Below are 20474 nucleotides of genomic sequence, written 5' to 3'. Positions count from 1 at the left end.
AGCCATTTTTTTACCTTTTAAAACGGCTTACCAATTCCAAATCAATTACTACTTGCAATTTACAACGTTAAGCGTTATTGGAAAGCGTTACTTTATTCGATGCTATTTTGTAGCCAAAACAACGGCATTTACAGCCTCCAATATGCGTGCGGCCTAAAAAAAACCGGGGTTATGGCCCGTTAATATAACCAAACCTTTGCTAAACCCTTTTTTGCTAAAAAATAATAACAAACAAAGCAAATTTATACCAACGGGGCTTTTAAAAAGTTAAAAAGCATTCCAAAAAAGCTTGGAAAAAGAAATACGGAAATCCTTAATTAACTGAAGCACCCCCAAGCGAAGTTAAAACGCCGGCTTCCAATTGCACCAATTTGCATAGCTAATTAAAGCACTTCCTACGGCCCGGCTATTGTTCCGGAAAGTTACCAAAGCTTTGGATATACAAAATATCGAAATCGCAAGCCTTAAAATCAAAACCAAGCAACAAAAAGCACAATTGGAAAAGTTGCGGTTTATTAAAAGGAAAAGGGTGCATCCAAATCCTAACCAAAAGTTTGTTACAATAAGGGACGTTAAAAGGGCAAGGAATGGATTTGCAAAGGAAAAAGCACCTGGATCGGATTTTCCATCTTTTAACGAATCCGAAAATACCCAGGATTGCATAGTTGTAGCTTGTAAATAGCTTCATTTTTTACCTGGAAGTAAATGCGTTGGTTCCACGGTGCTTATTTTGGGGTGGCCCAAGATAAGGGATGGCCCAACTCGGGGTGGGTCGACTTAACTGCTACGACCGCAATTACAAGCAAAGACCTGGAAAGCGGGAACCACCAGGAACCGTAACATTCAAGTCGCGCGCCCCGCACGAAAGCACGTAAGGGTTACATAAGCATGTGCTTAAATGTAAATAATATGTTTGCTATGCAACATAGCAAATATAATAGCTACATAAATATGGGTAATATATTTAATTATAAATATAGCAAATATATTATAGCTACAAGCATATATTTTAAACCCATTTAATTATAATATATAAAAAGTAATTTTTTATTATCCTAAATAGTTTTTAATAAATGCATTGGCATTAATTAATTTAAGTTAGCTTTTAAATACCCTTTGGAGCAAGCATTTAAACCAGCATCCCAAAACCCAGTAATTCCGCTTGTTAACCCCAATCTACAGTTACTGCTTAGTACTCTTTAGGTGCCTTACCTTAGGAGCAGAGGCCTGATTGTAACAATTTGCTGCACCAGCGCACAAGATCACTCCCACAATAGCTTGTCTCGCTAGCACAACGCTCTGAGAACTTGGGAGAGGCCGAGAGGCCATGGTGCTGTGCATTACATGAGGGAATGCCGGTAGGACCCGTGCCCCTAGTCATTGTCCCAGGGCATATGGAAGTCTTCATGTCAATATCGAGAGCCGAATTCACTCGGGTCGCCGTCGTCACCTTCTGTCCGGCCAGGAATGTATTCGCCACGAAAGCTGGATTCCACCTGCCAGGCGACAGCTTCCTTTACACGAAGCCCGAACCCAAGGATCTCCATGGGACGGAGCGGGAGCCCCAGTTCTCTCTTGCAGTATATCTTCTTTCGCAGAATCAGGTTGCTCGGTAGTGCGCTGGCAGGGGTGCCTTTTTTGGAACGGTGTGCCTCGAGTCTTGTTGGCCTGAGAGGGGGCGATCGCATTCTCCTCCTGGCTGGCTGTGGCCTCGTTATCATTCCTTTCCTCGGATCACGGTGGAGAAGCTTATCGACGTGAGAAAAAGGTTCTCCTTGGGCGTCGCTCGATAGGTCAGCGGTCGGCAGTTAAGGTTGGAGAGGCGGAAGGTACCATGGAGTTGGGCTTAGTAAAGTTCCTGGAGCATTTAGAGGCGGGCAATCGCCGTTCTTTTAATTATGCGCAGCGTTGGCCATCTGGGGCATCAGGGGCCTGCCAACCATGAGGCAGCCGGATCGGTGTCTGGCATACTGGACCACAGAAAGGCGGGTCAGTGCGTGTCTCGTGACTTTTTCCAAAGAGAATGATGCTGGAGAACGAGCTTCAAGCCTAGTCCAGGGGTGTTACGACCTGGGCACAAGGAGACAGAGAGGACAGGAGTGGTTCCTCTTTGCTTTCGGCGCCTACCAGAATATGCAGCCTAGCTGCGCCTGGCATGCGCGGATCGGTTGTAAGCAGGACGCTAAGGAGCCCCCTGGTGCGGCCTGGATCGTCAACGGAGGAGGGCGGCTCTGAGGCCCCTGAAAACCACTCAATTCTAGCCATCGAAGACGCAACTTGAAGGAACAGCGCGTGGAGGACTTGAGGAGGTGGCACGCAGAGTGGTGGGCTAGGGGAGGTCAACACAGGCCGAGCAACTGGGGCTGGGCGTCCTCAAGTCCTCACAGCTGCTACGGCTAGACGAAGCGCACAGTGCCAGCAGTTGGCGGAAGAGGAGACCGATGGAACTGCAGCGAAGTCCGGATGCCATCTTGGGAAGGTGCGGCCCTCGCCTCGTCTGCAGCAGCTGATAGCCCGTCTCTCGAAGCTGTCGTCGCCGCTGAAAAAAAGGTCCGAACAACCAGAGAAAAAACGACCATACAGCCTCTTGTTCCCGGTAAGTTCTGCTTCTGATGAAGTTCCAGTCCTACATTCTCTCTCCATATCTATCCTGTTGCTGACCATGCCCCTCACAGTAGCGATATCAAAAGTAGGTGCCTCCCTCCAGCCAGTCCCTTGGGCTTGGCAGGGCCAAGTGCTGACTGCCAAAAGTAGAAATGACCTGCCGCTTCGTCTCCGCCTGCCGCGCCTGGCTCCACCGCCTCGTGGCCAAGATGGCCCTCTGCACCTGCACCTTGGCGCTGCCCCGGTGGCTGATCCGGCCCATCGTGGCCCGCATGCCGACCCCCGAGGGCGAGGGTGAGGGTGAGGCCGGCCAGCCCGGCGAGGCCTACGAGATGGCCGACCTGGAGCGCGGCCCCGCCACCGAGGAGGAGCGCGGCCTGGCCGCAGAGAGGGCGCGCCTCGCCCAGGGCGGCCTGAGAGGCATGTGGGCGCGGGGCAGCATCCGCCGCCCAATCTTCATCACCATGAGGCCGCCGCCGCCAGTCCTCATCGTCGTCCAGCCGCCCACCCCCTAAGCACCGGTATGTCAGCTCTCGTGATCTTTGATCGACACCTTCCCTTCCCTTGAGGCTACCCACAGTAAGGGGACGTCAGACACTAACGCTCTAGGATAACACCCTCCTTAGCCTCGCCCACAACACCATCATCGGGTTGATGATCTGGGTCGTTTAGATCTTGCTCTCCCGTTCTTTCCCTCCCTCCTCTTTTTCTTAAAGATAGACCATGCGGCTCCCTTTTGGTGAAATACAAACCATTGCGAAGACTTCTACATCGCTATTTATTTTTTAAGTGACTTCTGTGCCAGTAAAAGTACCTGGTCCTGTGCATTACTCCTTTGGCGCTCTGCATAGATTACCTCGTGCGCCAGTGATGAATAATGTCCGTAATCTTCAGCTCCTGCGGCCAAGCCAGCGCCTGCTTAACAGTCGTCCAAGTCCAGCCACTTAAGTGGCACCTTTCCCTGGTTGGGCTGAAATTTCTGCATAAGCTGTCGTAGCCTGTCTGCGCTCGGGCAATGGTCTCTCAATTTCCCACATGAATGTGGCTGTTCAGCGACACTGATTGGCTAGTTTATTGTCATTCCACCACTCCGCCTTCGTGTGGGGTGCCGCCGCTCCTATACCTCAAGCCAGTTTTCCCCTCCTTTCCCATGTCCCCTCCCCCATCTCCGGCTCGCTCTCCCTATTTCTCGCACACACATGTTATCTCGACGCTGCGCTTGACTAGCCCTCAGAACTTGTCCTCTCTTTATTTTCTGCTGCTACTCCCACGATCTTGGCCTTTTTTCTGTCCCCGACTGCCCCTTTTCCTCCTACTCACCGCTTGTATATTTTCCCCATTTCATACATCTTCAAAAAACGCCATGTCCCCGCCAACGGATCGCCTCGGCTTCTACATCGCCATCATATGCGCTATGCCGATTGAGTCCAACGCAGTTGATCTACTCTTTGACGAGCTGTACGATGATGCCGGGCCAGCCTTCGGGAAGGCACCAGGCGACACCAATAAGTACAAAACAGGGCGACTCGGGAAGCACCATATCGTGCTGCTCACTCTGCCTTCGATAGGCCCACAGGCGGCTACCGCCGGATCTGCACAGATGATCATGAGCTTCCCCAACATCCAGTTTGGGCTCATCGTCGGCGTTTGCGGCGGCCTGCCTCAGATCAATAACAAAAACGCATTTCTCGGCGACGTTGTCGTCAGCACCAGCCTCCTCAACTACGACTTCGGTACACAGTATACGGATCATTTCGCGGTAAAGTTCGACATCCAGAACACACTTGGGCCGCCGAGCAGCAAGCTTCAATCCCTGCTGTCCTTCCTTGAGAGGGAGCACGACATGGGCCGCCTCAAAGAGAGTGCGGCGAAAAATCTTGGCCAGCTGCAGGCCAGGGCCAGCGAGAAGAGGCGCAAAGCAAATTACAAGTCACCCAGCCACGATTTGGACCTGATCTTCCCCTCCGACTACGAGCATATCGACCGCAAGGAGGATTGTGCTGAATGCGACGCCACGCCTCGGAGATTCTGCGAACCGGTCACCCGCAAGACCTGCGACGACGCCGGCTGCGAGGATGATCGACAGGTGTGCAGGGGCGACGCCCGGAGGGAGCAGCTTTACGCGATGGGCTACGCGACGGGCCTTCCGCAGATATTCCTGGGCAAGGTCGCGTGCGGCAACGCCGTCATGATGTCGGGCCGCCACCGAGACCAAAAGGCCAAGGAGCACGACATCATCGCCTTCGAAATGGAGGGGGCTGGGGCCTGGGAGGTGCTCTCCTGTCTTGTGGTCAAGGGTATCTGCGACTACGCCGACAGCCACAAGAACAAGCATTGGCAGAATTTCGCGGCCGCCACGGCGGCCTCGGTGGCTGTGGCAATCCTTGAGCAGTATGAGCCTCCGGACGACATGACGGGGAGGTCGGGAGCCTCCAGACAGGGCCCGGTCACGACTGTGACGCATAATTATGGAGGCCAAAGTGGAAATAGCCACAACATACTAGGTTCTACATTCGGCAGTGGAACGACGATCAATATGGGTGGTTAGTAGTTTGTTGGCTATCACAAGATGGCAGTGTGATGGACAAACGGTGCTAGATAGGTTCTATTGTAGGCCTATCTAGATATCTCAAGAGGAAGGAAGACGGGGCACACGGCCATGGGCCTCGTGCCCTTTTATCTACAATGATACCCGTATTTTGCAGGTGTGGTACCCACTACCGCACCCCTGTTGTTGCTGACGGGTGCTCGGTAAGCATTTGCCTGGCGAAGCACCGGTGCGGAGCACCGGGTGCCTGTGCAAATCTTCCGTGCTAAGGTCTGGAATAGTGTGCCGGCCCTTGGTGATAGCCTCCTTTGTGACAAGTGGTGCTTCTTCGTCATTGGTGGAGGAATGTTCGCGCCAGCTGACTGTACCTACCTAGCTGGGTAGATAAATCGATGGGTGAATTGGCTCTACTACTTAGAAACTGGTCATTACTTTCTTCGGGCCTTCAGCTCTGATGCAATCCCCCAACTACACACACTATACCCCATTAAACTCGAAACAGCGCAACGAGGCTGTGATTCAAGCCTCAGCAGTAGTCTGTGGTGGGGCCTGAAAGCGGGAGACCCGCTCCAGCCTCGTTTTGCAGCGGTGCCCGTGGTGGACAGCTGCGAGACACCTAGACTTTTCTCTCACTTTACTTACGCCACTTTTTTTCCACCGTTCGGGTTCACCGCACAAGCCAGAGTTTCTCCATACCCCCTTTCATCTTGCCACCTATTATTCCGGAAATTCCAATAATGCTGCTGCTGCCCTTTTTCACCGGCCTAAACCTAGGCATGGAGAGGCCACGACAGCGCGCACCCTATGAGTGCAAGGCAGCCGCAGACAAGGAGACATCGAAGAGACTTTGGTGTTCGAGGAAAAAGCCCGGCAGCAGCGTCACACCTCATTGGGATCCTTGTCCACCCAGCTCTCATTCTCTGGTGTGTCTGTATATCTCCCTACTCCCAAATCATCCTCAAGCTATCCTTAACGTGTTAGAATTACTCACCATCCGATATCAAACCTAGTCCCACAGCCGCGTCTACCTATATCTCACGGTGCAGGCATCAAACGGGCTAAAGAGGTCTCCGATTCCCCGTCTCGGCGTCTGTCAACGACGTTTGTATCCGCCGAGGTGAAACCAAATCTTTACCTAGGGAACGAGCCCAAAGCGCCCCGTTGAACAGTCTTCATTTACCGTCTACCCTACCGGACCCGGATGAGAGGTCAGCGATGAGTAGGGCTGAGGGTGGAGGAGGCCAAAAGGACCAAACTATAAATACATCGTCACCTGGAAGGACTACGTCAGCAGCATTGGACGCATTGCCACCTTAGAATACTCCAAATATCGCAGCACCACCCCTCGTGTTCATCTAGCTGACTCGATACTGATCCTCCCCCTGACAGCCCCCCGAGCCTTTGCCAGCACGGCGCATCCTCCGTTACGCAACGGTTGCCAATGGGTCACCCCGTGTCCCAGAACAGCAAGTGTACCTAGGTACGAGGAAAGTTTATGCCTCCGGAATCACCGCTACACAACGGGGACCTCGCGGCCGGATTCCTGGGAAAGTTTGGGGAATACAGGGTGCCCCTTGACTAGTCCCATCATACGATTGACGTCTTGCCAAGGACCGGACGCTCTCCCTCGTCGCATCTGGCCGTTGCCGCAGCCCCTGTAGCCCGCTGTGAGGCGTCAGGATATCTGCCATCTGGGGCGGTGTGGGAATCGGCCGGCTGGGCCGAGCAATATTTTCCGCGCTCGCATCCGGGATGACGCGCCGCGCCGGACCACAAGGGCAGATCCGGATTGAATGCGCCATCGCACCCCGAGCACTAAGTGCCAGCATCTAGTTCCATATCATGGCAGTCATGGACCACACAAATTTCCGCCAGAGCCCACTTTGAGCTTGACCAGGGGGTACGAGTGCGGTCCAAGGTGTCTGTCAACGGTGGGAATCATGGTTAGGGGATATGTGGAAAGGGGTATCTTCACTAAACCTCAAAGGTCAGTTTCATTATCGCTCCACATCCTGAAGCCACGAGTCGTCTGGCCCCCAAACGGGCAAGGTTCGAGAGGGTTCGTCCGCTTTGGGATGGCACTCCCGGGAAAGTGGGCCTGCCAATGAACCGGGACAGCGCCATCGCCTTGTCCAGGGGCCAGGGTACTGCTATCTTCAGTCCAGGAGGCGGCGGTTTAGAGTTTAGCCCCGATGGAACGGCCCTGAGGGTCTGCCGAAAGCCCGCTACGCGCAGGAGATCGGTGGCTCCGGAGACTAAGAATCTGGTTCGCACACGCGAGCTTGCACACCTGGCGATAGGGGCACCGCCTGTCCGCGGGCTGCCCCATGCCCAGCATATCGCTATAAGACTGCTGCCGCTGTCGACCCCTGGGTATTCGTATCTTCTCCTCTTCACCAGCCCACAGCTTCAGTCTCTTACCACTCACTCACTTCAGTCTTTCCCTCTCGGCTTTTAGCCACCACAGTCTTTCGTTCGCTGATCTTTCCGCACGACCCGACTTTCCAGTCCTTTCCACCCACTACCCACTCACCAAACCGCCAGAATGCAGTTCTCCATTGTTGCCATCATCGCCGCCGGCTTCGCCGCCGCCGCTCCCCAGGGCACCGCCCCCACCACCACCACCGCGCCGACCCCGACCGGCACCCGCGCCCCCGTCTTCTGCACGGCCGGCCCCGTCGTCGACTACACCGTGGTCTCCGACGACACCCTGACCACCATCTCGCAGAAGATGCAGTCTGGCATCTGCAACATCGTCAAGGCCAGCAACCTGCAGAACCCCAACTTCATCAAGCTGGGCGAGGTCCTCAAGGTGCCCACCAACCCCTGCAAGCTCGACAACGTGTCGTGCCTGGCCAAGCCCACCGAGAACCTGTCGTGCGTCAAGGGCGGCGCGTCGACCTACACCATCGCCTCGGGCGACACCTTCTTCCTGGTCGCCCAGAAGTTCAACCTCGACGTCAACGCCCTCCTCAAGGCCAACCAGGGCGTCGACCCCCTCCTGCTCGAGGTCGGACAGACCATCAAGGTCCCCGTCTGCTAAGCGGTTCGCCACACGAACCTCACCTCCTCAGCGGTCTGCCAGTGCCACCGGGCGACGAATCCTCCAGCCGCAGCATCTTTTTACACGTCTTGGGTTATGGTATAATTAGGGTATAGAAAGCATAGAATTTATTTTGCCAGGATTAGATAGTACCAGGAAGGCCCGGCGTTGTCGCCAAGGTCGGGCTCGCCCTCCATCTGGTCAAAATACAAAGTCGTTTTACTTCTTTATCATTTGGGTTTTCCTGTCTCTGTGTTTCCAGTGTGTCTTTCCTTGTTCAATTATGCCATGCCAATGCGGGATGCACGTGCTCAGAGCCAGCGTTCGCCTAACAATTGCCCGCGACCCGCTGGGGAGAGGTTGAGCTTCCGGGGCTCCGCTCGTGCCTTCCATGTGCGATCCCTTGTTCACCTGGCCCGCTTAGATGAAGAGTGCGGGGACACGTCTGTTTTTGAACACAGAACCTCCCCACATCCTCAACCCAAGCATCGACGATCCTCAAACCTGTCAACCCCACTCAGCCTTGAGTCACCTTAGCTAGTAACTCATCTCCAGGTCACCACCTTGTTCTCACTGGATCGGTCGACACTAACATCGATGAAGCACAGGTACTCCTGATCATCCCAAATACCCGCCACAGACGCTGCCTTTGCCGTGTCATCCCTTGGCCGTGTCATCGCTGCCGACCTAGAGTCTGTCACCTTCCGATCCCATACCCAAGTCTAGGCGTGTTGACTACAGCCTGAGGCATCGTGACCTGCATGTCACAGGCTCACCCTCCCCCGCTGGGCCCCAAGCTCCGTTGATCCAATATCCCCGCCCTGGACGCTGTGTGTGCCTTGCTGGAATCGAAGAGCTGACGGCTTGGGTGATTTTGGCATTACGAAGTCCCGCTGCAGGTCCGCCGTCGCGTCTCCGCCCCTCCATCGAGACGTCGGGAACTCGAAGCGATGCGTCGAATGCGGCGACTTACTGCATGCCCCACACCCACCCCCACCACCAAGCCCCGGTCTTGGAGCCGAGAGCCGGGAGAACTTGTCGACTGTGCTGCTTTGCGTCGGCCCTTTCGGCGCTGTGGTGGGCGTTGTGGGCCATATCCGATAGAACAGAACTGCAACAAGCAGAGAGGACGACGAGGCCTAGCACTCGCTTGGGGACCCAGCCTAAGCAACGTCCATGAGGCGGCACCACCACAGCTGACGCCTTCGTCCGGGGTGTTATGTTCGATTCATCGCCTACATCCCGCCACCGGTGGCCAAGCATCTCGGCTTGGACTGTGTTTCTTGCAAGCGATAGACGGACAGTGCAAGCAGGCGAATGATGCGGGGTAGGCAGCCAAACGTGCTGGTAAGGGTGGCGGAATGAGCCCCAAGGTCCATTGAGCAAGCCAGACACGTAAGATATAAGCTCCCCGCCAGCCCGTCTCTTGGCTTGCTGACCAAGGCTCCATGGACCCCCAATACCAAGCTCTTTCGGTTCCCTAGTTGGGCACGGATAGCGCCAAGCGGCCGCTTGTCTCCACACTTCAAGTCCCACATGGGGGCACTAGCCTGTTTGCCTACCGGCTCCGTCCAAGGTAGCATAAGAGGATGGGAATGGGGGCGCATTTTATATAGGGTAAGCCAGCCTAGCCGTGACATGGTCCGACAAGACGCATGTAAGACGCAAGGCACTCTCGATCGATAGGCCAGCGGTCACTAGTTCGGTGCTTGGCAAGTCGGCTGAACCAAACAGGGCGGCCGAAATGCCCTAGCACCCCCTCATTTGGAAATCTGTCGACCGAACCGTCGGAGTTTGGGATCGGGGATAGGCGCCGGTGGGGATACGGCGGTTGGCCAGCTGGCCGACCTGGCTGCAATGCCAGCAGTTGAGGATTGCGACCGAGAGGAGACCCATTGCGGTAGATTCGCTTACGAGATACTGTCGTGCCAGCCAAGTATCTTGGCAGTTAACGTCACCAATTGGTGCGCGAGAGTTATCGCCGAAGGAGCTGCGGTGCAGGGGTGGCGAGGCCAGCAACTGATGACCGAGGTAGATACTGGTGGCATCTCCACGATGGTGCATGGCACCAGCGAACTTGACATCTCAGGACATGGTAAGACGGCCCGATCGAAGTCCTCTTGCCCAGCGATGGTTTTGGTGTACTGACAGCTACTAACCAAAGCAAAGAGGCCCTGCGGCAGTCTCGGGATCAGCAAGCAGACCTCGCGAAGTAGTATAAAGCCAACCCGTCCGCTCCTCCAAGTCCGCTTCTTTCTCTCCTTCCTCCCTCATCGCCATCAGCTCCTCCAGCAGGCTTCCCACAAACGGCTACAGCGACAGCACAGCAACAGCAAACGCCCGGCATCCCAACCGCCCCAGCACCGCCATCCATCATGCACTTCTCGTCGTCCGTCCTCGTCGCCCTCGCGGCCACCGCGTCGGCCATCGACATCAGGGCCTACCAGGCGGACGGCTGCAACGGCAGCACCCGGTCCTGCGCGAACATCAACCCCAATGTGTGCTGCACGTTCCCGCAGGACGCCGGCATGGCCAGCGTCGGTTTCGCCGCGGTAAGTGATGAGACGGGAGGACTCGCCGCGCGCCCTCCCTCTTTTCCACCAAGGTGACGAGGATAGGAGGCAGGCGATCTAACAACTGGGGTAAAAAAAAAAAAACCGCACAGATCCCGACGAACTGGCGCATCCGCTGCGAGGCCTACACCGAGGGCGGCTGCTCGTCCTTCGGCGGCCAGGGGGACTCGAACGGTGCCGGCTTCGTCTGCCTGCCCTTCACCACCCGCGGCAACCGGACGGGTGGCAAGTACTGGTTCCTCAACCGCAAGCGCGCCATCGAGGACACGTGCCCCGCCGAGCAGGCCGACGGCGGCAAGTGCACGAGCTCGGTCAAGTACAACACGGTCGGCCTCGCCGACGGCACCGAGTACAACATCACCGGCCTGTCGGAGGAGAAGGTCCAGGAGCTGGAAAAGCTTGCCGACTCGGGCGCCAGCGCCGACGCCATCCCCGTCGAGTTCCACTCCTTTCGCCGCTAAGGTGGTCGCGGCGAAGTGATGTCTAGGGTCTCACTGATGTCGGGCGTGTCTCCAAGGAGGAGCTAGCGATTACGGGGATGAGGACTGGGAACACAGCACACCACTCAAGTCCAAGTGTGGTGCTTGGAGCGATGTCCGGATCGGACGCTGACCAGCTATTGTTAATTGTTAGAGTCAGTGGTTGTGGTCAAGGACCAGATAGGACGCTCTCTTGAAATATAGTAAAAAAAAACTTGGATTAACACAAACGATGACAAGGAGTGATGGTTGCGCCCGGTAGTCGTGCAATGTGGTGTATAAAAATACCCTTGTAGTGTAATGATCTAACGTGACCAAGAGGATGCGGCATGTAATTGGCCACGCGGACAGGCACACGAACCTCCTTCGGGAGATGCTCCGAAGGAGGGTGTGCACCGGAAGCAACCGCAAAGGCCGAGACAATGATGGGGTGGTGTGGGTGTCGACTCAGGCGGATGGCACAAGGTGCTGATCTCGGCATTTCAGGAAAGAGAAGCGACGGCAAAGAATTTATAGGATTACGTATTGCTCGTTATCGAATGCCAGCTATGACTAAACGCTCAGTTTACGTACTTGTAGAATATTTTGGATTGATGTTTGGCCTTCCAGACACTCCCTGTGCTTCTTTACTCATCCTGGTCTGATCTGGAACCTTCCGCTACCAGTTGGCGAGCAGGTACTTGAACCCGGCCCACTGCTCCTCGCCCGACGGCACGATGTTCTCGGGCGGGATGACGAAGCCGCCCTCGGCCGAGGACGCGGGCCTCATCTCGTAGCCCCACGCGAGCTCGGCGCCGGCCACGTCGTAGCCCCAGTCCATGCTGACGCCCGAGGTCTGGTAGATGGTCGGGCAGGTCGGCCCGTAGACAAAGTCGAGCCCGTTGACGGCCTTGATGGCGGCCGCGGCCCCGGCCGCCAGCTCCATCTGGCGCGCGTTGGACTCGGGCGCCTTGTCGCACGTGTAGCCGTACGGCAGCAGGATCAGCTGCGAGTAGGAGTGCCAGTCGACAAAGAACTTGAGCCCCTGGGACCGCGCCACCGAGAGCGTGTGGTTGACCAGGGCCGCGTTCTCGGGCGTGTCGCCGGGCGCGAGGCCGCGGTACGTCTCTGAGCAGGGGTTGGTCGACGAGCCGCCGGGAACGTCCCACTGGTGCGGCCAGTTGCGGTTGACGTCGGTGCCGGCGCACGAGGCGCCGGGGCGCGTCTGCCTGTTCTTGCGCCAGAGGCGGTTGGTGGTGTGCGTGTAGACGAAGCCTTGTCGTGGGGTTGGGGTTGTGGTCAGTCACGGCGTGCGCATCTTGGAGGGCTTGCTCAAGGAGATGTCTTCCTACCGTCTGGGTTGACGACTGGCATGATGTAAAAGTCAAAGTTGTCGATGGCGCGCTTCGACGTGCAGCTCCTCTTCAGGTAGCCGTCGACTAGCTTGTACGCCAGGTACTCGACAGTCTAGCAGAGTTTCAGATCAGCAACGGACTCGGTTCGAGAGGAGGCTATTTCAAGGGTACGTGTCTCATACAGGAGCAGTGATCCATTCCCGCGCGTGCACCGTCCCGTGCCAAACTACAGCCGGGCGCTTGCCGGGCCCCTGGGGGCCATAGAGATGGATTCCCTTGATGGGTCTGCCCTCGAGCGAGTTCCCGGCCACAAACGTCTGCGAGTTCTTCGGGAAGGCGGCCTGTACGTCGTCCAGCCACTCGAGGTGCTCGTCAAACTCGTGGTACGAGTCGAACCACGACTTGTCGGGCAGGCCCGGCGCCTGGCGGGCGGCGACGGCGGCGGCGCGGGCCGACACGTAGGGCTTCACCTCGCCCTCGGCGCGGATGTTTGCGCCCAGGTCGTCGTTGAGCAGCTTCATCTTGAGGCCGAGGCGCTCGAGCTGGCCGACGGCGTCGGGCGCCACCGCCACGTCGAGGTGGTCGTGGGCTTCGGCGCAGGCGAGCGGGACGGCGGCCTCGATGTTCGCGACGGCGTCGGCGATGCCGGCGTAGTCCTCCCCGGCGGCGTCGATCTGGTACACCTTGTAGCCGTCGTACATGGACGCGCGCCTCTCGAGCGACGAGCCCGACGTCAGCGGCAGGGCCGCGAGGGCCAGAGCCAGGGCCTTGGCGGCGGAGAACCTCATGGTGACGGGCGGTGAGGGGGGAGGCGTGAGGACTGGCTGCTGGACAAGCGTCAGATGGGGAGGCTGTCTGCTGGCGACCGACAACGAACCGGAGAGGAGACAGTGGCAGGCCGGGCTGGAGGAGGAGACGCTGGGGAAGCTCGTCTAATCATAGGTTGCGTCTGATGGGTGAGGGTGGGGTTGATGTAGGGCGTGGCACCGCTTTCCGCTTCCCAAACCACCTCACAGGAGGAGCCAAGCATGGAGCTCAGCCCCCTGTCCCCTCAGCTGGCAGGCGGCGTACGGCTCGACATGGGAGCGACTAGTCGAAAAGCTGGAGAAGGATGAGGGGAAGTTTCTTGGAAGTCCCGCCGGGCAGGCACCGATAAGAGCATCACTACGTCAATCCCGGCCGTCAGATTTCTTGTCACCTTCTAAACGGGGACGCAGGGATGGCCCCGCGTGCCTGGCCCCCAATGCCGAGCTGCGCTAGCTAGGGTACGTCTGCAGGGCCTCTCTCGCCTGCCGCATCAGGTCAAGCTGAGGATCCACACTGACATGATGCGGTCCAGGGAGCCGGAGATGCTGCCAGCCACATCGACCACCAGCTGCCACATCCGCTTCATGCATGTCAGCTGCCCAGCATGTTCCTGACTAGCACTCAGCCTCATTCGTGGGACTTGCGGGCTAGGAATGGGTATTCCTGTCGGCATGGGGACTTTTGGGCGGGATGGACAACGACGCAAACATCTCGCGAAAGGGCCCCGTCCTGTGCCTGACAGAAGAGGATCGATCTATCAGGGGGAGACGGAGAACGGCCAGGACATCTACACGGACCAGATGACTAGAAGTTTGTAGCTCTGCACTCATAGGCAGGCTGCGCCCCCAGCTCGGACCCCATCTCCCCCGAGGCCGGGGTACATGTGCCGGACAGTGAACTCCCCTCGGCCATTTTCACTGCTCGCATGATTTGCGATCATAGCTATCGGCTCTTGTTCTCGAAATACCTCGAGACATTGCAAGTATACTTTATTATAGCCCGCTCCCCTGAACTCTCTGTGATGTTCTATCTGGAATGTAATTTTTCTTTTCCAAACCATTGCCCAAATCTCGGCAGAAACGCAAGAGGCTTGCTTGCCCTGGGTGGGCCAATGCTGCTATCGATACTCTAGGAGTCCGCTAGTATGTAGGACGGCCCAGAAGGAAGGCCTGGCAGGCAGTGTGGGAGGTGGTCGCGACGGATTCACCACAGATCGGGCTCGTAGGCAGCAGCATACATGTATTCTAGACGGGGAAGGATTCCCCGCTGGGGCTGGCAGTAGGAGCGGGGCCTGAGCTAGCAGCCAGACAACGCCACCTTGTTCTCGAACCTCCCGTGCAGCCGTGGGCGGAGCTTTGGCCAATCAGACACTGGAAGGGTGGGCAGGCACATACAAGGACGACCCTCAATGTCACATCGATAGGGGTACCTAGATTGACCCTACCCAGCCTTCAATATGGCATCCCCAACAACCAACAGAGCTCATGTCAGCAGTCTGCCTCGCTACAAGCACGTAATCAGGATTGTAAGATCATGGCTTTTTGAGAGCATGGTGGCACTCGATAAGCCCCCGTCCATCCATAGTCTCAGCTAGTCATAATGTGTGACCCTTTTCTGCCCGGTCACCAGAAGCTAACGAGACGTGGGACGCCCAGGTACGATGCCCTCACGTTTAGCGACTTCTCCAGGCAGCGGCCAATACCCCAGATTCACACGCCGCCGCGCTCGTGGCGCCGACGGCACGCAACGAAGACAACCCGATTATGTGCATGCGACACCTGCAGATACCAGCCAGCGCTGCCTCTGTCAGAGTATCGCCTCACCGCTGAAAGGGGCAGACCCCTTTCGAGGTTGCCGGTAGTTCCCCGCTGCTCTCGGCCAGCAGTCGATGGATGGCAACCACAGAGGCTGTGGCATAAAACGGGGGATCTTGGCACCGGAAACGTCCCACTGGACAGCGCCAAGATGGGAGTAGAGATCCAGAGTGCGTGCTCGGGCCTCCGTCCGTCGTCACAAGATCGTACAAGCAGGGGGACACCTAGCGCCGCGGAGTGACGGGCTCGATGGACGGCCTCAGAAACCTTGCCATCCTTAGACATGATAACGGCGACCAGAGGGCCACGACCGCTTGTCCAACCGAGGCATGTCTTCTCCTCCTCGAGGGCTATCGGCCCAGTGGATGAGCTGCAGCCATTACGGTGCGGTTAAAGGTGAGCTTGATACCCCGTTTTGCAACACCCGCAACCCACCCCAGCGGTTCACGAGCCAGGCCAATGCGGGGCCGACGCAGGGCCGGGGGAGCACGCTCACCACGGCCGCTAGCCTAGCAGAGAGGGACCCTGCCTAGTCTAGGAGGCACGAGTGAGGCACCGACCACACTGCTCCGGTGCAGCAGCGAGCTCGGCGTTTAAGGTATCTGTGGAGCTAGAGCATCGGTATTTAACAGCCCGTTCCCGTCTCCGCTGCATGAGGCCAACACGTCGATGGGCAGGGTGGCGAGTTCGAGTCCAGATTAACGGCAAGCCTATCATAAAGTCCTCTGTTGCTCTTCCATGACGCCGGCTGTATACCAACTTCCTTCACAGGCCATGGCGCCCGTCAGAGACCACACTGCCTTGGGCAACCCATATTCTGCCTACCACGCAGCAGCAGCAGCAGCACAAAGCCACCGGTGGCGTGGGGACGTGTCTACAGGGACGGGGCGATGCTACACAAGATGCACCCGGCTACCCTTCCGGGACGGGGGCCCCTCGGCCGCTCCCTCGGCCGATTCGGCGTCTTTCGCCCCTCTGAGCCGCCTGGACACTCCAGATACCCGGCCTGATGCCAGTATGCTCGCCCAGGCCAGTTACGCCAACAGGCTTCCGCAGCACGGTTTGGGGCACCTCGTCCACAAATGACTGCCTGGGTGCAGGTCATCTAGAGGGCCGGTAAACGCTTGTTAACAATACCGCATCCGCGCAGAGGCCCTTGATACCGCCCAGAGGGTGGGCGCGACCATGGTGCTGGCGGCAACACTCATCCCGGTTCACATTTGCATATCAGGGCTCCTTGCTGGCGCGCAACAAATTAAAAGCACGCGGGCGCTTAAAGGTTAACAGAACGGCGGGGGTTATCGAAACCAAGGCCAAAGTCAGGGATAGTAACTGACGTCTCACTACGTGTGGACCCTTGTAGATATCCCATCGATTCTTTGTGTCGTGGTGTCTATCTAACGGACGCGAGTGAGTCTGCGGGATATACGTTTGCCAAATGGAATGTGCTCGAACAAACGGAAGCCGTGCAGAAACTGAACTCGAAAGCCCGAAGAAGAACAAACCCCGGCCACCACCACCCTCCCTCATGCCAAACTGCGCCAGACATTCCCAGCTCTTAATCCCTGGCGGACTCCTGTGAGATGCTTGCGCATAACAGGCGGCGTGTCTAGATACCATCGCAGAGATGGCCGACCCGGACCAGCTTTGAGCCATTATATCTACAATTTCCCCCCATAATTACACAAGAACGGTATATGATTACAAACTTGTTGCAGTCCTTCGAAAAGATCCGAGGAAAGTGACCAGGACAGTTGCCTTCGCACCTCAAAAGTAAAGGTCTTCCCGAGCCCGGGCAAGAGCAGAAAAAATAAAATCATCGCAGATTCGAGTTGAGCGGTCCATGGCAAACTCCAAGCATCGAAACTTCTTTTTCGGGATGGAACAACTCCAGAGTCGCCTAGGTAAAAAAGCCAAAGGCGCGACCGGTGACGTTACCAGTCACCGTGGCGGCGATAGCCGTGACGGTGGCGGTGACGGTGGCATTACCATCATCGGCACCGCCACCGAGCAGGTTCGCGGCCTCAGCGTTGGGGTAGTAGAAGGCGGCGACGGATATGATGACGTAGGCAGAGCACAGCAGGGCGCCCTCGAGGTAGTTGCTGCGGCCGTCGAGCACGAGAAAGTTGACAATAAAGGCACTAACGAACATGCTGACAGTCTCGAAGAGCGTAAAGTAGAGCGACATCTTCTTGCCCATGATCCAGCCCAGGATGACGACCAGGGGCGTGATGAAGATGGCGATCTGGATGGAGCTGCCTAAGGCCACGCCGATGGCCAGGTCCATCTTGTTCTTCATGGCCACTGTGACGGCCGTCGTGTGCTCAGCCGCGTTGCCGACAATGGGCAGCAGGATCAGGCCGATGAATGCCTCCGACACGGCCGATCCCTGGACTACCTCGCCGATGGCGTCCACCATGAACTCGGCACAGATGGCGACCAAGCCCGTGGACACGAGAAGCAGAATGACGGCCGTGGTGCGCGACATCTGGCGGTGGGGGCCGCTCTCGTCATCGCCAATCTCGCCTCCAGGGCTAGCATTGTTGGCGTCGGGGCCGCTCGTGACGACAGAAGCCCTTCTAGGCGTGCTGTTAACGACAATGGGGACGATGGGAGGGATGGCACCCGGCAGCAGGTGCTGGGGTTGGACTTCCGGGTGGAACGAGGGTAGTGAGTTGGCACGTCGGGGACCTCGCTCCCTGTGGTGGTGATGGTGGTGGTGCGATTGCTGGTGTGCCGGGCTGTGCAGGGACAGAGGAGACCTGAGTGGCTGCGCCGGGCTGAGCGGCGGCGGCGGCGAGAAGACGGTCTGCGATATGGTCTTGGGCATGGTTGGGCGCAGGGCACGGAGCAAGAAGGGGCGGGATTGGGGGGCAGCCTGGGCCTCGACGTCAGGCGCGAGAGCAAAGTCGACCCTGCGCGGCTCGCCGTCCTCGGGTGCAGTGGTGGTGATAATCGGCGCAAACAGCGGCTGCTCAGTCTGGCTGCCAGGCTGCTGCTCCGCGCATGTAGACTCTGTGGCAGGCCGGCGCTTGTGGTGGCGGTGACGGTGCTTGCGGTGTTTACGGCCCTTCTTCTTCTTGCGCGTCTTCTCCAAGTTGGAACCTCCCTCAGCCTCGTCGTCGGCTGGGGTCGCGTCGGTGCCATCAGGCATAAAGGCTGGGATGTCGGTGGCCGGGGACGTTGCATTGAGAGGCGTGCTCTTCTCGGTCGCCACGGAGCGATCAGTGGCGCCCCTGTCAGGACGAGAGTCAGACGATGACATGCTATGTCTCCGGTTGGCGGCTCGCTTGACGGCTCGCTTGATCTTCTTGGCAGTGCTGCGCGAATAATTGGACGAGTCCGAATCGGAGCTTGAGGAGCTAGAAGAGTCGGAGCTCGACGACGACGAGCCGTTGAAGTAGTTCGCGGCCGGGCCCGGTACCATTTCCTGGTCGATGATGTGCTGGGGCGTCGACTCGTACATGTACGAATGCGAGTTGAGCTGAAAGATCAGGTAAAGGCCGTACACCAGAAGCAGGATGACGCTGACACCGCGGCTGACTTGCAAGACCTTGACGTCGGCCGTCTCCATGTTGCTGAATGACGCGTGGAAGGCTGTTGGCAGTAGGAGGCTAGTAACGCTCAAACTAAGGAGGCAAGCGCTCATCTGCGTCACGGTGCTGTTGTAGATCTGCTCGCGGAAGCGGAGGCCGCCGAGCAGGAAGCACATGCCCAGGATAAGCAGCAGGTTGGCGAGGATGGAGCCTAGCAGCGAGGCCTGCACGATGCGGATCTCGTTCTTGACCAGGGCGATGATGAAGATGATGAGCTCGACGGCGTTGCCAAACGTCACGTTCATGAGCGCGCCGATGGTGTCGCCCAGGCGGGCGGCCACGCTCTCGGTGGCGTGCGACAGCAGCCCGGCCAGGGGTATGATGGCGATGGCGTTCATGGAGAAGACGATGCCGCCCGAGAGGTGGGCAAAGTGCGCGGCGATGCCGACGGGCACAAACACCAGCAGCAAGTTCAGGTAGCTGTAGATCAGGACGTCCCACATAGTGATGAGGAAGCGCTGGAAGGCGCTCTTCTGGGCGTACCCATCGTCGTCATCAGTTGTGAGCTTGCCGTCTTCGTGGGCAGCGGCAGAAGGGTCGAGGGCTGAGCCCGCGCGGCCGCTGGAATCTTGGGTCGCATCTTGGGTCGCACCGGCCCCGCCCCGTGGCGTGACCGTTGTATTGGCGCTGGGGGTGTTGGCGTTCCTGGCATTCCTACTCAAGCTTGCCCGTCTGGCGGGTTGGCGGCGGGCTTTCTCGCGCGCCCATCTGCGGATGCGATCTGGGTAATATGTCATCTGTCAGCGTGGCTGGTCAGGGCTGCGTGCGTCAAACCGCCACGGTCGTTGTCGTTCTGGCTCTCGACGTTGGCGCTTTGGAGTGGGCAAACGGTCGAGACAAATAGTCCGGGCGCCAGCTCAACACGCGACGCTCAGGCGAGGAAGCACGAGCAGACGATAGGGTAACTCACGCATCTCGCAGGGGCGGCAACTTTGCCAGGCGTGTTCGTCGCGGTCTCAAACACAAAAGCAGAAGCCAGCCGGGCGATCACCAGCAGGGGCAGAGTGAGATGTGTGTGTGGGTGTAGGTGTGGGTGTGGGTGGAGGGGGACAAGCTTTTCCAATCTCTTGTTACAGCTAGGCAAGCCCGCTGTGCGGTCGATCTAGGCGCGGCGGTCTGGGCGGGCGATTTTGGCACCAGTGGTGGGGGAAGGGGCGAGGGGACAGCTAAAACAAAAACAGGGGGGTCGGCTGGCTTAAAGAAGAGACCCAGGGCGCCGCAGATAAAGCAGCAGGGTCGCACCTGACGTACGAGGCCTGGCGGCAGCGGGCTTGCATAGTACATGTAGCTAAGCTCTCAGGGATGGGAGAGGCGAGTCGAGATGGCTGGGCCAGGCCTGTCGTGCCAGCAAGGAATGCAGGCGGACAGATGCAAGTGCTAGCAGAGCGCCGACATCTCGAGCTGCGTCTGCGTCATGGCAGACACCTGCAGATCAAGCGCCAAGCCGCTTCTCGGGCGCCCACCCCTGGCCCTGCAGCGATCCTCGGGCCGCCCTAGCCGGCGACCCTATTTGTGTGCCTGGTGTGGCGGGTGGAACATGGCGAATTGAATCATTTCAGTGGATTTGATGTTGCTACCAGTGTATTGTAGTGGTGTAAAGCTAACTTGAGTTAACGTTAATTTTTTTGATATGCTGTGATCAAGCCCGCCACATAAAGTTTCCATGAAGATGTCAC

At 57.6% G+C, this 20474-nt stretch overlaps 8 protein-coding genes across 8 annotated transcripts; 5 read left to right on the top strand and 3 right to left on the bottom strand.

Moving 5' to 3' along the window:
• Positions 1–2463: 2463 nt before the first annotated feature.
• GGTG_09261 (hypothetical protein) lies at positions 2464–3119 on the top strand (the record flags this gene model as incomplete). The annotated part of the gene is made up of 2 exons (XM_009227105.1): positions 2464–2596; positions 2755–3119. The coding sequence occupies 2 exons, from the start codon at positions 2464–2466 to the stop codon at positions 3117–3119; spliced, it is 498 nt and encodes a 165-aa protein (XP_009225369.1).
• An 836-nt stretch (positions 3120–3955) lies between these two features.
• On the top strand, positions 3956–5332 carry GGTG_09260 (hypothetical protein). Its single transcript, XM_009227104.1, has one exon. It carries the CDS (start codon positions 3968–3970, stop codon positions 5150–5152), a length of 1185 nt encoding a protein of 394 aa, XP_009225368.1. The 5' UTR covers positions 3956–3967; the 3' UTR covers positions 5153–5332.
• A 1760-nt stretch (positions 5333–7092) lies between these two features.
• On the top strand, positions 7093–8195 carry GGTG_09259 (intracellular hyphae protein 1; the record flags this gene model as incomplete). Its single annotated transcript, XM_009227103.1, has 2 exons — positions 7093–7139; positions 7697–8195. 2 exons carry the CDS (start codon positions 7093–7095, stop codon positions 8193–8195), a joined length of 546 nt encoding a protein of 181 aa, XP_009225367.1.
• A 142-nt stretch (positions 8196–8337) lies between these two features.
• Positions 8338–9733, bottom strand: GGTG_09258 (hypothetical protein; the record flags this gene model as incomplete). Its single annotated transcript, XM_009227102.1, has 3 exons — positions 8338–8392; positions 9169–9306; positions 9435–9733. 3 exons carry the CDS (start codon positions 9731–9733, stop codon positions 8338–8340), a joined length of 492 nt encoding a protein of 163 aa, XP_009225366.1.
• A 593-nt stretch (positions 9734–10326) lies between these two features.
• GGTG_09257 (hypothetical protein) lies at positions 10327–11501 on the top strand. The gene is made up of 2 exons (XM_009227101.1): positions 10327–10747; positions 10861–11501. The coding sequence occupies exons 1-2, from the start codon at positions 10571–10573 to the stop codon at positions 11227–11229; spliced, it is 546 nt and encodes a 181-aa protein (XP_009225365.1). The 5' UTR covers positions 10327–10570; the 3' UTR covers positions 11230–11501.
• Positions 11502–11743: 242 nt separating this feature from the next.
• On the bottom strand, positions 11744–13672 carry GGTG_09256 (carboxypeptidase A2). The gene is made up of 3 exons (XM_009227100.1): positions 12764–13672; positions 12579–12693; positions 11744–12501 (listed from the first exon to the last, which is right to left on the bottom strand). The coding sequence occupies exons 1-3, from the start codon at positions 13367–13369 to the stop codon at positions 11906–11908; spliced, it is 1317 nt and encodes a 438-aa protein (XP_009225364.1). The 5' UTR covers positions 13370–13672; the 3' UTR covers positions 11744–11905.
• Positions 13673–15940: 2268 nt separating this feature from the next.
• Positions 15941–16288, top strand: GGTG_09255 (hypothetical protein; the record flags this gene model as incomplete). Its single annotated transcript, XM_009227099.1, has 1 exon — positions 15941–16288. The coding sequence occupies one exon, from the start codon at positions 15941–15943 to the stop codon at positions 16286–16288; it is 348 nt and encodes a 115-aa protein (XP_009225363.1).
• Positions 16289–16445: 157 nt separating this feature from the next.
• GGTG_09254 (vacuolar calcium ion transporter) lies at positions 16446–19879 on the bottom strand. The gene is made up of 2 exons (XM_009227098.1): positions 19709–19879; positions 16446–19519 (listed from the first exon to the last, which is right to left on the bottom strand). The coding sequence occupies exons 1-2, from the start codon at positions 19710–19712 to the stop codon at positions 17103–17105; spliced, it is 2421 nt and encodes an 806-aa protein (XP_009225362.1). The 5' UTR covers positions 19713–19879; the 3' UTR covers positions 16446–17102.
• Between the last annotated feature and the right edge of the window lie 595 nt (positions 19880–20474).

The sequence above is a fragment of the Gaeumannomyces tritici genome, assembly GCF_000145635.1.
Source record: "Gaeumannomyces tritici R3-111a-1 unplaced genomic scaffold supercont2.5, whole genome shotgun sequence".
Classification (NCBI taxonomy): domain Eukaryota; kingdom Fungi; phylum Ascomycota; class Sordariomycetes; order Magnaporthales; family Magnaporthaceae; genus Gaeumannomyces; species Gaeumannomyces tritici.
This window is presented reverse-complemented; position numbering and strand designations above follow the sequence as displayed.

Bases quoted from the DNA above. Each gene is read 5' to 3' on its own strand.
- GGTG_09260 (XM_009227104.1), top strand. From the start codon at position 3,968: ATGTCCCCGCCAACGGATCGCCTCGGCTTCTACATCGCCATCATATGC.
- GGTG_09257 (XM_009227101.1), top strand. From the start codon at position 10,571: ATGCACTTCTCGTCGTCCGTCCTCGTCGCCCTCGCGGCCACCGCGTCG. The intron at 10,748-10,860 runs GTAAGTGATGAG...AAAACCGCACAG, and splicing joins CCAGCGTCGGTTTCGCCGCG to ATCCCGACGAACTGGCGCAT.
- GGTG_09256 (XM_009227100.1), bottom strand. From the start codon at position 13,369: ATGAGGTTCTCCGCCGCCAAGGCCCTGGCTCTGGCCCTCGCGGCCCTG. The intron at 12,694-12,763 runs GTATGAGACACG...AAACTCTGCTAG, and splicing joins GGGAATGGATCACTGCTCCT to ACTGTCGAGTACCTGGCGTA. The intron at 12,502-12,578 runs GTAGGAAGACAT...CCCCACGACAAG, and splicing joins GCCAGTCGTCAACCCAGACG to GCTTCGTCTACACGCACACC.